This window comes from Seriola dumerili, unplaced genomic scaffold (assembly GCF_002260705.1).
Source record: "Seriola dumerili isolate Sdu_G_001 unplaced genomic scaffold, Sdu_1.0 BDQW01001690.1, whole genome shotgun sequence".
Lineage (NCBI taxonomy): Eukaryota > Metazoa > Chordata > Actinopteri > Carangiformes > Carangidae > Seriola > Seriola dumerili.
The window spans coordinates 306,875-325,439 of NW_019175945.1; the positions used below are offsets into that span (position 1 = coordinate 306,875).

The following is an 18,565-nucleotide window of genomic DNA, read 5'->3' on the forward strand; positions in this document are numbered from 1 at the left end:
ATTGATTTGCTGAGTCACTTAGCTTCTCCATTTAGCCTTTCTGTGACACTCTGGGCCATCAGTTCTGGTAAAACCCACTGGTCTCCAACCAGTCACAGAGCTTGTTACCTCCCATGGCTAACTGGGATTGTTTAACCTGGTTTTACTGGCACTGAAGGTCCAGAGTGTCACAGAAAGGCTAATACAAGAAGCTAAATGACTGAGCTAATCGATTAGCTAAGAGGAAAAGGAAAAGCGGCTGTAAAAAGGAAATGGAAATTGAAAAGGGAATTCGGGAATGTTTTCCCATTTGAAAATGCCTTTTAAAATTTAGTTTTTTAATTATGAATGAATAAATGTTTTTATAAATGGTTTATTTGATGATTATTATTTTTTAATTTAAATCTGAAGTATTTACTGATGGATTAATCATTCATTTATAAATTCTTTTTACAATTCCTATTTTTAATGCATATTAAAATATGAAATTAAAGAAATGCTTTATTACTTGTCCTGTGACATTCCTGGTCCTCCATACGGCGCTGGTTAAACCAGAAGCCTTTTCATCATTCGCCTGAATGTTTTCTATGTTAGTCCACATTAGTTATGGAAGATTTATATCTGAACAGTTCAGCTTGTAAATCTGAGACCTCTGCAGAAATTTGTTTGTTTACTGTTTGCTCTCCATATTTGTTTTTATAGCTCGCTATAATGTAACAGTGTTGGGCAGATCTGCCAGATGCCAGACCTCCTCAGTAGCACATGAGTACAGTGGACTAGTTATGGCTAGAAAATCCACATTACCACATCAGCTGATCCTGAGATCCTGGTTTATCACCATCTTTCCATTTCTTTTGTCCTTCTTCCCTTATCTTCTCTCAGACAAAGTTGAGTTGACGTCAAATGGGCTGGAGAACAGTCGAGGGGGCGTCGCCCGCCACACACCTCCTCCACCCTCTCCGTCCGGCCGCTCCCCGGCCGCCAGCAGCAGCAACGGTAGCCCCTCTCCAGGTCAGGACGCCCTGGGTCCGACAACCCCGGCGGCGCCCACCCCCAGTGCCACCTCCAGCACAGAGCAGGCCAGCAGCAGCAGCACCACGACAGAGTCGACCACAGAATCACTCCCGGCAGGGTAAGAGTCAGCGCATCAGAGCATCTCGCATTCACATTCACGCAGTAATGAAATACAGTGTAATTGCTGTAAATTATTTCATTTACTGCTTGCTCTTGTATAATAAATAATAATTATGTTCCCATAATTATTATTGGCTTCATATTTAACCATGAGGGAAAGAAAAAAGATCAATAAAAATACTGAACTAGAAATGAGCCTGCAATGGGATCCCACCAGCGACGCCCATCAACATGTTGACTTTCTGACCCTTAGTACTCAGTAGTTATTACTGCATTATTACATGAGTACTCAGTGGTCACCGTTCAGACCACACCCATCCTTTACACAACCTACACACCTGTAAAGTTTTGTGACTGTATTTTGCACTGACAGTGATGTGTCCACAGACAGACAGACATATAAACACCTGACAGAGGCCTCAAAGTTCTTCCAGACATGTTTTAAACTCTGTAAAAGTCATCTGTTATGATTCATATTTTCTTTAACATGGTTTTCCACATAAAAAGTCAAAAAAAAAAAAAAACTGGGTCTGAAGCTCATCTCCTCTTACTTCCTGATTGAGAAACCTGGATCAGGCCTTGGACCCCGCCCACCACCTGCTGTCTCCAGGTGGACAGGTGAAAGAGCAGAGAGTATCAAGATGGTTAGAGGAGGAAACATCAGAGAGACTCAGCCACATGTTTGAGCCTCAGTCAGACCCAGACTCAGATGAGGAGTCTGAGACCAGAACCAGAGACTAGCAGACGGATCAGAACGGTTAGCGCAGTTAGCATCTTTTATTTGTTTATGTTGTTTGTTAGCTTGTAACTGGCAGTGGCTGACACAGTGTTAGTGGTTGTGCTAATGCTAACTCTCTCTCTGTACTGACAAGGTTTCAGGTTTATTTAGCCCCGCCCCCCGTCCCCACAAGTTGACAGGATTGGTTCCTTAGGTTTGTGACATATGAAACCCTGGCTGTCTGAATCTGTTTTTATGAGACTGTCATTGGTTCACTGCAGTTCAAGGTGGAAACACTCAGTCATGGTGTTGATGATCATTTCTCTCATCATATGTCTGTATTATATAAAAACATCATATGGATGTTAACACTGGATTTTCATCAGAGGGTCTTTAAAACCTAAACTTCCTCTGATAGTTCCTGCTACATTAGGTGTCTCCATGACAATTTTCCATTATGATATGCATGCACGCATGAACACTACCATCCCCACTATCACAGCTGGTAATAAAAGATCAAGATCCTACTTTTAGATATGGAGTTCATATATTCATAAACTGTTCCTTTTAGGGGAGTGAAGCAGACAGGTCAAGTATTCAAGAGTCCATGATTCTTATGCCAGTTTGCTGTGGTGGGAAGTTTGTTATTAATCCATGACATAAAAATATTCTTACTTGCAGCAGCTGCAGATTTAACTGTATTGATTTGTTACTGTTTCTCTCTCAGTTCAGGTCCAGTGAGCTGTACTGAGATGAATTACAACAGGATACTCTGGCCAAAGTAAAACAGAAGAATAAAAAGCTCCAAAGATAGATGTGATATATATTTGAATAATTACAAGGCTGTTGATGTCACTAAACAACTTACGTTAGTGAATGATTGCAGGTGATTAAGACAAACATGTATTTAGAGAGCTGCTGTTTCCTCTGGGTTCATGGCATCAATACGCCTCTCTGTCTTTGTTGGTCACACACTGTTACACACTGAGCAGGTGGTGTGGGACTCTCCCTGTCCTCTCTAAATAAAAATCTAAATGGTCTAATGGAGAGAAAGATTTGCTTGCTGTAATCAGATGAATTATACTTCTCTCTTTCTCACTGTGTCTGTTCAGCTGGGAGCAGAGGGTGTTGCCTCATGGCAGAGTGTACTACGTCGACCACAACACCAAAACCACAACCTGGGAGAGACCACTGCCACCAGGGTAAGGCCTCTTGACGTTTTATGTGTTTTTATGTTGATGTATCGATTAGACAAGGTCAGGCTGTGTTGTGACAGCATTGGGCTTTTATTAAAAATGAAATGAAAGTTACTGCCTGACCTTTGGTACAGAAAACAAACATGGTCACAAACAAGGTTTCCAAACTAAATGAAAAACTGATCCATGCGCTTGATAAACTGGCTAAGACACTTATTTCTGAGAGAGTGCTTTCAAATGCTCCATCTTTACATTTAAGATAGTGAATGAGGTCAGTGGATGTGCCTTTTTTATTACATTACATATACATTACAAAAAAAAGTCTTTTTGCTTCAGTGGAGAGTTTAACTACACAGACTGAACAGAAAACAGAAGCTATCGTGTCTTTTTGCCAGTGGTGGTTCTGTTATGTGTCTGTCTTTTGTGAGAGGGGGAAAAGGAAATTAAACTGGACATTGATGTAATATAAATATAATCTAAGGGAGAATGAAATGAAAATAAAATAAAATAATAATGATAATAATAATAATAATAATTTATATGATATCCTGTCAGTGTACAGTATATATATAATGTATATAAAAATAGTGTAGAATAATATGATAATAGGATGGTGGTGTATTATAATATAGTAAGGTTCTATTATTATAATATAATATGCATTATTATATTATGTAACGTTGGGTCGCCCCTATGGCCCGCTGGGGTCCCTGGACGTATTGCTTGGGGACAGGGGGGCGAACACCCCCTTCATCCCCCACACCCCCACACCCCGCTACAGCTAAAGACACACTATTCTGCACCACAACTGTAAGTTTTTATTAGTTGAATTATTATAACTTTTAAAAACTACACAAATAGAACAAAATATACAATCACAATAAATACCAATTATATACAAGAATAGAAAGGAAATGGTGTATATACGTATACAATTACTAAATTGCACAAATCCTTCATCCCACAAACAGATCAACACACTTCAGAGACCCTAATCATTACACTATTGAACACTTCAAACAAGACACACACTTATGTGGTGGTGTGCGGACTAGTTTATTATTCTTAACAATTCCACACAACCCAGAAAAATGAGTTGTGTGAAACTACAGGTCTCTATTCACAGTATTATGAATGAATTGTGGTTCATTTGGTAGCTTTTCCTGGTGTCACTGATTTTACTAATTGCATTGGTACTATACAGAGATACAAGTGCGCTATTTGATAGATTCCCGGCTCCAGTGGGGAGACCTGTGGTCAAACTGCTCGGGACAGGCAGGTAGGAATCATAATAGTAATAGGTCAGTTTTTATATATAGATAGGCAGTTCTAATATGAGTGAACACCATTTTCTTAAATTGGAACATAATGCTTGAAATCCTGTTGTCTTTTTTATCCTCTCCTGTCTGCTCTGGTGGCTGGTTGCTGGTTGGCTGCAAGCAGCAGGTGCAGGCACCAAAAATCAGAGAGGCTGCTCACTGCAGAGCCAGTGAAGCTGACATTAGAAGCTTATTTCACTCTTTTCAAACAAAAAAGGTTTGAGCCACACAGCGTCTGAGCTGCTGCCGCAGTGACTGAGTGTGAACCAGAGGCTTCTCTGTGGGGCTGCCAACAGCTAGCATCTACGGATTGCCTACATGTGACACATTTAGGGAACATTGGTAAATTGTAGCATCTATTGATAGTCTGTATGTGAGGCGTTTGGGGTTTGGACAGCTGTAAACTGTAGCTACAGGGTTACAGTCTCTCCCATCGGTCACACCCTGCAAATAAATTCTCAACCTGTGGGAAACACTGTACGTCATAATGCCACTGACAACAATGGAGACACAACACAAGACAAGATGGGCTCAGGAGTCCTTCTTCTGGGATTGGGATGGGACAGGAATCTTTTTTTTAACTCTGTCATGGGATTGGGACGGGACCGGAGTGAAAATCCACTCCTGTGTCACCCTCTAATCCTAACAAACGTTTGCCAGCCGTTTCAGTACAATAGCGCTTGTATTGGGACTCAGAGAGTCATATTTGCTGGAACCTACTGTTTCTTCTCATATTCACATTCTTCAATCTCAAGAGTGAGACTTGGGTTTCACTGTTATGCAGCAGACAAACAAGTTAATTGCATTCTGTTTTGCACAGATTTTAAATACCTGATAAAACAAGTTTGTAATTGTGGACTTTGTAGATAAAATGGACTTGACTGGACTTAACTCCTGTTGAAATCTGATTGTTGAAGAAATACCAGGCCCCTGCAAAATGAGTAATAGTTTATCAACAGCAAAAACGAATCTAGAGATTAGCTGATGAGCTACATTTTAAAAATGTCAACATACTTTGCGTCTGTGCTTCAGTTTTTAGTTTGCTGTGATGTGCAATGCATAAAATCCTGCAGGTACAGGTCAGAAGCTTCAGTTCATTTTCACATCAAACATCAGAAGGGGGGAAATGTGATGTCAGTGACTTTGACTGTGACATGATTGTTGAACCCTGTTCAGACCTGGTATTAACATGCGTCTCCACTGACCACCTGTGATCAGATCTGAAGGGTCCGTGTGTGTGTGTGTGTGTGTGTGTGTGTGTGTGTGTGTGTGTGTGTGTGTGTGTGTGTGTGTGTGTGGTGGGGCATGGAGGGGATGAGCTCTACAGTGAAATCAGGTTTTATCCAGTTGAAATAGTAAAATATTTCCGGTTCATTATAAACTGTGTTGGGACTAATCAGACCGTGACAGAGGACGTCAGTAGAGGAGNAGTGGGGCATGGAGGGGATGAGCTCTACAGTGAAATCAGGTTTTATCCAGTTGAAATAGTAAAATATTTCCGGTTCATTATAAACTGTGTTGGGACTAATCAGACTGTGACAGAGGACGTCAGTAGAGGAGCTGGTCCTTCAGTGTGGTCCAGGACACATTCACGTTCACACTGCTAGAAGAATGTGTCCACATGTGGTCCAGAGTCCAGACCACCTCCGAATGTGGTCTGACTGATCAGACTTCACATGTGTCCTCAGTGTGTCTTGGGTGTGTTCACACCTGAACTTAGAGCTGAGCACCTGTGATCAGGTCACCTGAGACGCAGGTTAATACCAGGTGTGAACAGGGCCTCGGTGTCAGACGGGCTGGTTAAAGTTTTTGTGAAACTGATGATCTCCTTTTTACTGAGAATGGAACCAAAAACAAAACCGTCCAGTGAGCAGCAGCTCTGTGGAGGAGACACCTTGTCACAAAGCTCTCCATAGAATAAGTTCACACAGTGTACTCAAAAGACATATTTGTAAGATTGTCTTATAACCGTCTGCAAACCAGTTCTCTTCGTGGAGGTTATACTTACAGGTTAGATAAAAGTAAATGGTGCAACACAGCAAGTGAGCTACAGCAGCTTTCTCCATTTTCAACTCTCTGGCGCTCTGTTCCCTCAAAAGTCAGTGCTGTTAAAGACAGTTTGCTGTTAGTCAACATGTCAAAATTTATCGAAGTTGAGATCAATACTGGTGTGACTGGGAAGCAGCTCCAAATGTTGTTCACATGGTTGGACATTTGCAGCTAAAGTATAGAAATGTTTCCAGGAACGTTCATGTTCTCGTCAGCTGCTTCTTGTTTTGTGTTTTATGTTCTCACTTATAACAAAACACATAACTGGACCTAAATCACAGAGTTGATTGTAGTGTTTGTGTGCTAAGCCGTCATAATGGCAACACAGTTCTCTCCCTCTCTTTGTGTACAGCGTTGCGAGAGCAGAGTAGCCCTGCCAGAGTCCAGCCCTTTTATGACATTTTTACTTGCACCAATTATTTATTGATTTTCACAGTGTGTGTGACTGGGTGACAGAGAGAAAGGGAGGCTGTTTTTAGGAAAAGGTCACCCCCACTTCTCCCCAAACCTCCAACCCCCATCTCAGTTTTTCCATACAAGGAATGAGAGCATGGGGGCCCAGAGAACAGAAGTCCTTTCTTAGCGCCACATGTACTTCCATCCACCACTATGTTGGCTGCTGGCCGGTGGCCCTTCAGAGGATCAATTAGCAGGCTAATGCCAGGCTAGCACTCCAGATGTACACACCAGGAACTGTTTAGAGGTTGGGGGGGGGGGGGGGGGGGGGGAAGTTGAGCAATCTAGGTTTGGAGGCTGAAATAAAGAAAGCCATCCTAAGCCAGACTAAAGGAGAGCTTCTGAGTCACACTGCCCTTTATCAGATGTACTGCAGAGTTTGTAACTAGTCATCACAGCCTCAGCCACTCTGGTTTGTAAGTTGCAGGACGTTATGACACATTTCTTTTAGTCTAACAGTAGAAAGACCTTTTTAATGAAAACCCATCCTGTGTTTACATAAATCTGTTCTTGTCAGCATCGCATGACAAAGTTATTTAGACAAACTTAAACAACAGAAACTAGTAAGTAAATCAACACTGTGTTTATATTCAGCATTGAGTTTCAAAACATGTTCCATTTTGACTGAACTGTTCTGTTTAAAATGAGTAGTCTTGGTTTTCTAAGGCCAAATGGACGCATCAAAAGAAAAGAGCTTCTGTACAAATAGTGATATAGCATCACAGCCAGAGTGAGCAGCATAGAAAGTTTCCTGCCACTGCTGTGGACATCTGAAAAAGACAGTATCGGTGGAAACACTGTGCAACACCAAACTGACTGAGTGAAAATCAGAATGAATAGTGAAACAAACCCAAGTAAGAACAGTTTTCATCTGACAGAATTTTATTGACCGTTAAAGCTGGAGTCCAGAGTTTTACATCTAAATAAATATTATATTCAAGCCTTTTCCAAATGAGTTCCCACAAAGCTTAAGCCTCTAAGCACCAGGTAAAACCTCTTGGTACTTTGTTAGGTTATACATACTGGGGTTTTAAATCTGGTGTCTATGGTGACATTCGTCACAGAGGCTTAAATAGATTGTATTACGATGATCATGCTCCAAGAAAATACTTGTTAATGACGCATGGGTTAGTGTCTTTCAAATTTATAAGATCATAAATATTATATCAGGGCACTTTGAATAGATTCAGTCTCCAGTGTAATAAGTGTTCTGTAAGTGGTTGTGTTCAGTTTTAACAGTTAAACTTACAAGCTGTTAAACGAACCGTTGAATCAAAATGAATCAGTGGATGAGTTTTTTTGTCTTTTCTAATTGCTTTTGTAGATTTAATATTTAGGGCATGATATAACTTCAAACCTGAAAAAGTAAATGCGTGTCTTTCCATCAGCAGAATATCACTAGTAAACTCTAAAGGAAGCATTAGATGATGGGCCAGAACATAATAAAGAAAGTGAGAAATTGATAATCGAGAAACTGATTGATTTAAAAAAAAAAAAAAAAAAAAAAAAAAAAAAGCAAGTGGAATTTTCTTTGTTACTGCTCACATGTTGAGCTGTAGCCACAGTCACATATAATATGTTTGACTGATTTACTAAACTGCTGGGGTTTTTTTTTCTCATATCACACGTATGTCGGCTATTTCAGAGTTCTGTCAAGCAAGCAACAGAACCTTTGGAACTTTCTGCCAGAATCTTTCAGAATTAAAGCTCACAATAGCTTGAAATAAAGCATTGCTCCAAAAAAATGAAATACCCCCTGCCTGAGCGTTCTTCAGCTGCTCTAAAAGGATACAGAGGCTTAAAGCAGATTGCTTAGTTTCATTTAGTCAAACTCTGTTCCTATAGAAAAGTGAATAGAGACAGGAGCTCAGGGTATTTGCTGTCAGCCGACATGGTGATGAATGAATGGACTTTCTAAAAGAAGAGCAAGAACATACAGCATAATCTTAATCTGGACAGTTGCTGGTGAGGAGACTGTACACTTCTAGTTCCAAGAAATACATGGAGTAGATAGTTGTTGACATGACTGGTACAAAGAGTTAAAGTCAGATAGCAGAACTAAGTAGAGACTCTCAGACAGGCTGCTGTGGGTTCTGGGATTTTCCCTGGCTCCAGTAAATAACTAGCTAGTGCTAATATCAGAGAGGGAACAGTGTTTTCCTGCCTTTTTAAAGGAAGCTCAGAGGCACAGTGGTCAGAGAGACTATCCTTCAACCAAATAACTCCCTGTGTTTGCAATCATCCACACTGCTGAAGTGTCCTTGAGCAAGACACTGAGACCTGCCAGCTCATTGGATGCTGTCCTATAGCTGAGACTGACTTTTGCCCACAAGAGAAAAGAGCTTTTCCCCTCAGAAGACAACAAGGTATCATCAGTATTTAAATCCTTACATCAGCTATTCTAGTTAGCTTTTATTCCTGAGAAAAAACTCTTCAGGGTGATCATGTGGGTTCAGTTCTCACAGGAGACACCAATGCTAAATATGTCAGCACTATGCAAAAAAAGCCTTCAGCAAAGAGGCATGAGCTTTAGACCCTAGAAATGCCATTAACAGTGCATGCAGTGGGGTCTGAGACCACTTTTCCATAATGGTAAATGACTCCATAGGGACAGTGCATAATGCTCAGTGAGGTAAAAACAGAGTAACAGTATCATTGGAGCTGGTTAACATCTGTGTTCCTGTGTCTACCATATGCTAATCATGATAAGTTGCATGGAGCATGGTGTCCATGGCAGTAGACCACAGAGAGAGCTGCTGGGAGAAAACTCGTCTTCTACAGGAAGTAGATAATGTTTGTCCAAGTCTCCATTTGCTTTCCTGAAGAACAAAAAAATGTCAATAAGGGGTTTGAAAAGTCACAAAGGGGCTAAGTTGTCAACACTGCTTGTTTGCGCCAAATCATTCTTGAAAGAGTAACAGTGGAGTAGCTCCAGCCAACCAGTGGTGTCATTTTTTTTTTTTAAATGGTGCAAAAACAATACAACAAGGATTGAGAAGTGAGAGAGGGGGACAGAGAGAGAGATACAGAGGATTGCAATGTGCACAACTTGGCAAGCAATTACTCTGATTTCAATTAGTTAGTGTTATTTGGGGGGGGGGGGGCTATGGCAACAACAACAATAACTAGAAAATTCCATTCCAGCCAAGAAGAGCATCACTGAGCCTGAAGCTTGCTAAAGACCACCTTGACACTACTGGAAAAATGTTTTGTGGGCTGATGAAACTAAGGTTGAACTGTTTGCAGAACATGCAGCTCTGTGTATGGTATGGTGTGAAAAGGGCTCTGCAAACCAACATGAAAACATCATCCCTGTGATGGATGATACAGCAGACCAATGACCCTAAACATCAAAATAAATCTACTACAAAATGGCAAAGAAAATCAACCTGTTGGAGTGGAATCATCTGAAGGGAGCAGTTCACACCAGACATCCTGAGAATGTGTCTGAGCTGAAGCAGCTCTGTAGGAGGAACGGTCCAAACTTCCTCCTGAACATTTCAAACTATTAAAAACACATCAGTGCCCCACAATATTGCACTGGGTTACATGTTCCTTCATTTCCATGAACACACTCACTATATTTTATTTTGACTTGATTCCACATATACCATCCTGCTGCCGTAAACAGTCACTAACGCACCAAATGTGTATTCACTGACATCTGAAAACAGTCCTTAAAAAATGCACTATTTCCTTCCTCCTTAAAGTAACATTTTCCAAACCTACAGAGCCCAGCTGCTCTGTTTAGCATTTATGTGGTGTATCTTTTTATAGTGTAGCCAAAACAAATCCGTGGCCTAAATAAAAAACAGTCTTACGGCTGGGATACTGATACCATGCTATGAGCACCCGCGACCTGTTCTCATGCTGCAGGCACAACATGAGTGGTTTTCCACACTATGATCGGACACAGTGAAAGAAGTAATTCACCTTGATTACATGCTTGAGATTTGTTCTCACAAACTCCAATAAGAACCCCCCCCATCTGAAGATTTGGCTGTTCCCAAAACTCATCCACAGAGCAGAAACCATTGTGTAGACTAATTCTAATGTAATTTTCAATGTAAAGAACAGTACTGCAAACTTGGGTGACAAATAAGTTCATCCTGTGGTTCACCAGTAGAATGCTTTTAATGAGCAGTAACAGCAGAGTGTTATTTCCTGTGAATTTCATGTGAATGGATACATAATTAAAATAGTTACTAGTGCCCATAACAAAAAAACTACCTGAGAGTTACAGGATGTAAATACACTGAATTCCTGTTGCCTGAAAAAATGTGGCTATAAACAGAATCAGAAATGGGGTGGGGCAACCTGGTGGCCTTGGTTTCAGCTGCAGACTTTGAATGGTAACGACCACTTAAGAGAAACACTGAACAAACCAGAGAAGAAGAAGGTCATAGAGATACTCCAGATAGTAATGAAAGGTCAAAAAAACCTGATGGAGCTATAGTTTTGTGTGTGTGTGCGTGTGTGCGTGCGCGTGTGCATGTGCATTCACAAGCCTGTGGGTATCTGCACTGTGTTTTTTTTTGTTTTTTTTGTTAGCAAACGGAAGTGAATGTTGTTTTCTCTTCCAAATTCTGTAGCGCTTAAGTCAGAGATATGAGAATAGCAGCAGAGCAGCAGTCAGGCCTGTATCTTGTGTGTGTGTGTGTGTGTGTGTGTGTGTGTGTGTGTGTGTGTGTGTGTGTGTGTGTGTGTGTGTGTGTGTGTGTTGACAGTCTATATCTCAGTCCATGTCCAGACCCCCTGTCTCAGAGGAAGGGCAGGATATACAGAGAGTAATGGCACTCAAAAACATGGCATCACCCATTGTTTTCCCTCATTATTGTAACTGGGGGCTGCCATTGTCTTAAAGTGAGCAGCATTATCTCTTTTGTGTTCTTCCTCTCTGTCCTGCCTCATCCCCAGTGTCTTTACATGTCTACTCCTTCATCCCCTCATCCCTCGCTTTTCTTTTCCTTCTTCCCACTCTCTGTCTCCACCCTGTCACTCTCTCACTGTTTTCTTTCCTTTTCTTGCCTTTTGTTTCTTTTTCCTTGTCTCTATAAATCAGTGCTGTTACTATCAGTTGCTTTTTAAAACAGCTACCCAGTCCTGACGAGCTTAATAAAGTTGTTGTTGAAAGCTCCCAGCCTCTCTCTCACTCCCCCCCTCTGTGTCAACCATGCAGCTGGGAGAAGCGGGTGGACCAGCAGGGCAGATTCTACTATGTGGACCACAACACCAGAACCACCACATGGCAGAGGCCCACGGCCGAGTCGGTGCGCAACTACCAGCAGTGGCAGAGCCAGCGCAGCCAGCTGCAGGGCGCCATGCACCAGTTCAGCCAGCGTTTCCTCTACCAGGTACTCCAGGTCTTCACTGCTCAAGTTTACGTGCACATTATGCTAGTATACATGAGATAATGAAACGTCGTCCAGGCGAAGGTAACAGGGATTTGTTTTTTCATTTGAGGTGCATTTGTACCCCAGGAATGACAATACCACAACATGTGCTATTTACAAAATCAGCTTATACAGCTTTCCTGAAAAAATTGGTATGTTTACCAGAGAGCTGGAGTCAGTGTTTTAGCCAACATCCTGTGATGTTTGACATGGAGGACAGAAATCTCTGTCAATAGCTGTGTATCAACCATAGAGCGTAAATAAAGATGGACGTAGCCTTCATGATGTCACCCACAGGTTTCTGAAGAGCAATTTTGAAGCTCAGAGTGAGCTGCCCCACCGTCGCCATCTTGGCAGTGTCTGACTCTGCCTCTAACTCCTAGCTAATCCAAAAATGGTCAAAGAGGAGGGGCATATATGGTGCCCCACTTCTTTCTTTATGGCTTGCCAGTTTGTGGCAAGCATATGCTTACCCACCTGTCACTCAAAGAGGCCACGCCCTCAATTCTCCATAACTTTAAGCCTTAATAAAATGTAAACAGGTGAGTTATATAAACAGTCATGAAGGAGGAAATTAGCTTTAGAGACCAAAATTGTTTTTGTACCAGGCTGTAAACATGTTTATTTCTGCTGTAAAGTTGGACATTTTAACATGGGAGTCTATGGGGATTGACTCAGTGTTGGAGCCAGACTCTAGTGGTCATTAGAGGAACTGCAAGTTTTGTCATATCAGTGTTGGCTTCATTTTTCAGCCTCGGAGGTTGATGCTTGGTATCAACTTGAATGATAAAACAAAAATGACCAGATGAAAATTTTACAACAACTTAGCAGAGTCTCGAGGGAAGATTGTGCACCACTGCCTCACAACCTCCTAGTGAAACTAGACTGTTTAGAAAGATAGAACCAACGTTGCAGTTCTTGAGACAACAATACCATCATTTGAGTTGTTTACCTCGTTCTTATTTGTTTGTCACTGCTCTTTTTGAATTTTTGTTTGGTGGAATTAAAGCCACAATATGTGGAATTTTGGTTGATGGAGGAAACAACTGCGAGCCGGTGATTCTAGTTTGTTACGACCACTGGAGGCACCAAAGACAGAAATTCCACAGATAGCTACTTTAAAGTGGCATTATTCTGTTTTTTCAGCCAAGGCAGAACTCCACAACAAGCTAAGTATCGCCACCATCTCCTGAAATGATATCAGGCAACATGCTCCTCTTTGTTTACCAGGTAGTTGCTATTTGTCTCTTTGTCCTTTGGTGCTGGACATATAGTGTCCAGTGGGTCTATCTGAAAACAGCTACCTGCTGATGCTACATATGAGGCTAAAGAGAGCAGTGAAATCAAAAAGATGAACTGAGAGATTCTAAAACAGCCAAGAGGAATTGCAGAGTTGGTAATTATTCTCTTTGAGTTCATCACTATGAGTGACACCTTTCATGTTACACAACATCTTCACCAGTTAACATTAACTCCAGCTGGCTGATGTTAGTGGCATCAGGATACATTATTGATACTGTGGGAACTTTAACAGAGATGTCTCAGGTGACATCTCCGGGGGGTATTCCATCAACGTCCCTACGGAAATCTGCACTTACTTGAAAAAGCCTGGTTTGAATTAACGTCGACTTTCAGACGACAAACAGTTGATTGTCGATCATGTCACAGAAAGAAGGGAAAACGAGCCGTCTTCTTCTCAGCAGTGGAGCAAAACCTGCTGATTGTCACCCGTCCTGTATAATACAAGATTCTCCTGTATTTGAAAATAAAATGCATTCAATAGCTACAGGCCGCAATTAGTCCGTAATTTTTGTACGCATCATTTAATTTATAAACTATGCTGTGAATAATGTAATGTCAAGTAAAACCAAACCAGTTACAGCCTACAGGTGGATTGTAGAAGTTTATCAGTGAGCAGTAGATTGACGAGCTCTGTGCTATGAGAAAATACACGTATGCTCAGCTTCTTCACGTAAAGTCAGTAGTACGGCGCCCCGATAGCTCGCCTGACAGAGCACATACTATAACAGCTTTATCCTAACCGAATGGCACAGGTTCGAGTCCTGCCTGTGGCCCTTCATGCATGTCATTCTCTCTTGTGGCTATCAGAACAAAGACCAATGTGTCTATTTCCAACTGTAGCCTATATTATAGTCTTTGTTAGCCTATTTTACACAATAACCAATATAGGTAACAAGGCAATACTCAGTAAGTTGATCATGCTAAAATTAAATCCATTCACTTAGATGTGGGACTGAAGGTTAAGATAGTTATTAGTGCCACGGGTGCTCAGCTCTGAGGCACTCCTCTCAGCTATTCTAGCTGTAGAGGAGCCTCTATTATATTTAGTGCCATGGGTGCTCAGCTCGGGGCGGAGCCCCGAGGCATCTATTAATATTCCTTCAGGCTTATTATTATTCTTCCGCCAAATTTTGGTGCGTAACTCCTCCCGCAGCTTTGAGAAAACCCCGGTAATATATGCATCAAAATGTGCGTCTTGATCCCGAAAGAGGTGCTATGACTTTTGGTGTTAAAATTCCAATTTTTCCCAAAGTTATTCCCAAAATACTGGGAATAAATAATGCATTAGGAATGCATTGGAATTTTCTTTAAAAACCCACAAAATTTCACCTTTTTTCTACAAAATTTCACCTTTTTTCTGAGTCACCCAGCTCTCTCATACCTGCACGTAGAAATGTGATTCAAACTATAAAACGGAGGAAAACTTCTGCTCTCTCCAAAACACAGCAACTGTTTTTACATAACATGTAAACTTTTCAAACTATGAGCACTCAAAGGAGGAGTGGAAATCACTTTTTCTTCAAAGTTAGAGTGACAGCGTCAGTTGGCTAGAGTGCGTGAAGCAGTAAAAAATAACCTTTATTTTTATTTTTAACTCGAGCTCACGGCCAAACCGTAAAAAGGAGACAAATAATTCTTTCTGAAAATGTAGACATAGTTGTTGGGATTCATAAAATGTAACTTTGACAGGCAGGGTCTGCACAAAATTTAAATGGGGGTGCCGAGTCCGGCAGCAATACCTGTCTCACTCTCATTGACACCTAATGTAAACGTTTTTTTCTTTCAAAAGAATCTCACTCTGTCTTCGCACTGAGCTTACTCACTCATTTTAAGGAATATCTGAATAAAATAGAGACTGTAAGAAACTTCTGGCTTCAGTGTCTGTCACGGTGTTTTCGGTTTTTGAAAAGAAGTAACGGTTTTCTCATAATTTGCAATTGTTTTAAGCCATGTAGAAGCCAAATTCTGGGCAGATTTTCACATTGCCATGGCAACGGCAGCTCCTGACCTGTGTGCGTGTGTGCGTGCCTAGCAACCAGATAACCAACTCTCCAAGCTCCGCTAGCTTTACATTAGCCGCATGTTAGGTCTTAAATTACATTTAGTTAGGTCTTAAATATGTAAGTCCATTTACTGCTTCCTTTGTTGCTTTTCTTTTTGTTTTGTTAAATGAGTGAATGAAGTTGTGACGGTCTCCGCTGAGACAGAGGAGAGGAGAAGCTACTAGCCCTCTCTCGCTGTCACTTCTAGTCGCGTTGCTCTCCTCCCCAGTAATGTTAAATTTAGCACCGAAAAAAACATAATAGTGGTAATTTAAATAGCGGTTCATGGGATTTATTAACCCTCAGGGGTCCCTCTGTTCTTTTTGGACATTTTCTTCACTTTTCTTTTTTGATTAGCTGATCATTTTGGCTGTGTTACAGCTGAAGGTATGGATTTCTGCAAGAAAGTGTCTTTTTTGACATATTTTTAAAATCTAATGTCAGTTACTGTTACAGGTCTATTATACACTGGTAACACATTTTGTACCCTCTGGGGTTCCTCGCGTCCAAAAAAGGACACACAAAGAAAATGCTATAAAATCATCATATATCAATATTTTTTCTGCTTTTTTTTGCATACATCTCTTAAACCACTTCAGTTCTGCTCAAACCTACCAAATGTTTATTAGTTTTCAGGATTTTAACCCTTTAAATGCCAGTTTGAAGACATGTTGCCTCTTGTTTTATTAAAAAAAAACAACACAGAATATGAGATATATCCCACATAATACATGATGGAGGGATGTGACATTGTTTTATATCAGAGTCTTTTATATCAAGACATTTCTCAAAACCAGAATATGATCAGGGTGACTTTTGAACACTGGAAATAAATCATGTACTCATCCCGGCAGTAGCCCCCGTGGCACTCAAAATTTCCCTGGAATTTTCTAGTTTATTTTATAATTCATAAATATAATTGATAGCCTACATTATTAATATTACAATGCACAATTTAAAATCTCTGCATAAATAACTATATCAATCTATCCTGTATAATTCATACATTCAACATACTGCTACACATTTAAAGAACAAATGCTGAGGAAAAAAGTATCAAACTATCCTTTTGTATTTAAGCCAACTGAAATCTAAATCTAACGACAGACATGACAAAAGTGATATGAGACACACTGTCTTTTGAGATTCTATTTCCAGCCGTTCAAAACTTATTGACAGCTACATTAAGCTTGTACAGTACAGTACTTACATTAAGCTATTAACATTGTTAGCCTGCTACGGAGCAGGCTAATTCAGCAGTATCAGTTACCATGGTTACTGAGCAGGGAATCCAATAAGCCACAGTAATGATACGGAACTCTCACTTATATTACAGAGACTTAACAAAACAAGCCAGGATTTTCCTTTACCTGCCTTGATGGATTAGAGTCCTGGAGTCTGTCATCTGCACGATTCTTTTTTTTCTTTGTCTCAACTTGTTATATGCTAAAAGGCTCATTGATGCTTTCAGCTGTCAATCAAATATTGTGAATGCTTTTTCTTTTTTTTTCCTTTTCCAGTTTTTGTTACTGTCTGAATGTCTGATGGTACCACTCTTTGTCTGTTTAGCCATGGTGGCTATCACTGCTCGTGCTAAATGCCCACTTCCTGAACTGTTTATTTGAAACCAGCCAGAAAAATTAAACAAATCCTGTGCAGCAGAGGACTAACCCAGACCCAAACCCAAGCAAGACACTGGAAGTTTCAGTTTAAGTTTTGTATCCTCAAAGTTAAACACATCAGACATTATGTTTTGAGTTGTGTGTTTTCTAGTTTTCCCACTTCTTCTGCAGCGTCACACATTACTGCTGGGTAGAGTTTCTCTGTTTCAGCTCACATCAGTTAGAGTGACAACGGTGATTTACTTTGTTTAGATTTGCGTTTCATCCTCACACATGCACCTCAGGCCTTAAAACAATCTATACAAGTTTTAAGTAAGTTCAGCGTTGGATGCAACACAGTGCGGTTTAAGTCATTGTACCAACTGTCACCAGACGCCGTCTATGGGGTTGGGGGTGGGTGGGTGGGGGCGGGGTTAAATAGATGTTATTTGAGACTTGTTTATAGCATTTTTCCAGTGGAGTCAGTCAGTGTTCGGCCGTCTCTCTCTGACAGTCACCGTCCTCTCAGTGAAGCAGCCAAGGTCAAACTGCATCGACTGTAAAAACCTAAGGGACTAAAACAACAGAGCTTTCTCAATGAACCATTAGTAAAACCAGCCTTAAAATTCTTACAGGCCTCTATAAAAACACTCCACCCTGCACTCTGTGTACTAGTGTTTCAGTTTTTATGCAATTTATGTGTGCACTTGTGTCTACAGTTACGTTTGTCTTTGTTTCTTTCTCTGTATCTCGCTGTGGCTGTTTGTGTGTTTGCAGTGTGTGGTATTTGGTCATTGTGTAGTTGTTGTCATTGAAATGACCTTTACCTGGTACATTATACCCATAAACCATCATCCATCATCCTTTTCTTTAACTCGTATTTCCAAATAATGCTGTCAGTGTAGTGACGATGTCTGTCTGTGGTCAGGGTTCAAATTCTGAACAAATGATTGAAATGTTCAGCAGAAATGTATTATTTAGGTCCATCAAAAACATTCAGCGTTCAAAACCAACTTTTTTGTTCTCAGCAGATTATTGAAGTGAGTCGTTTAACTTCCATCTGACATCTGGGCAGTTAAGCGTACGAGCAGCAGGAACAGAACTGCTTTGTGAAAAACATCAGAACAAGTGAACTTAAAACGTTAACAGGTGTTGAGGTCGGTAACTTCCACTGATTTATTGTCAACTGGCATTTACAGTAGCTCTTGGCAGGTGATGCATTTGGTCCCTGGTAATATTATTACTGTTTACTTTATTGATTGTAATACCAATGTTATTACTGTAACTGAAGTGGCCTTCTGTTAATGCTTCCATTTCATTTCCATTCACATTTACTCATTGACAAATGCTTTTATCCAAAGCAGCTTGGCAGTGAG

At 40.7% G+C, this 18,565-nt stretch overlaps 1 protein-coding gene across 2 annotated transcripts in view; it reads left to right on the top strand.

Moving 5' to 3' along the window:
* wwp2 (WW domain containing E3 ubiquitin protein ligase 2) overlaps positions 1 to 18,565 on the top strand; it is an 80,371-nt gene that overhangs the window by 39,299 nt on the left and 22,507 nt on the right. For both annotated transcript variants that reach the window (XM_022768528.1, XM_022768529.1), the window contains exons 8-10: positions 862 to 1,111; positions 2,944 to 3,033; positions 12,031 to 12,205. In XM_022768528.1, coding sequence (XP_022624249.1) covers positions 862 to 1,111; positions 2,944 to 3,033; positions 12,031 to 12,205 — 515 coding nt within the window. The remainder of the gene's footprint in view (positions 1 to 861; positions 1,112 to 2,943; positions 3,034 to 12,030; positions 12,206 to 18,565) is intronic.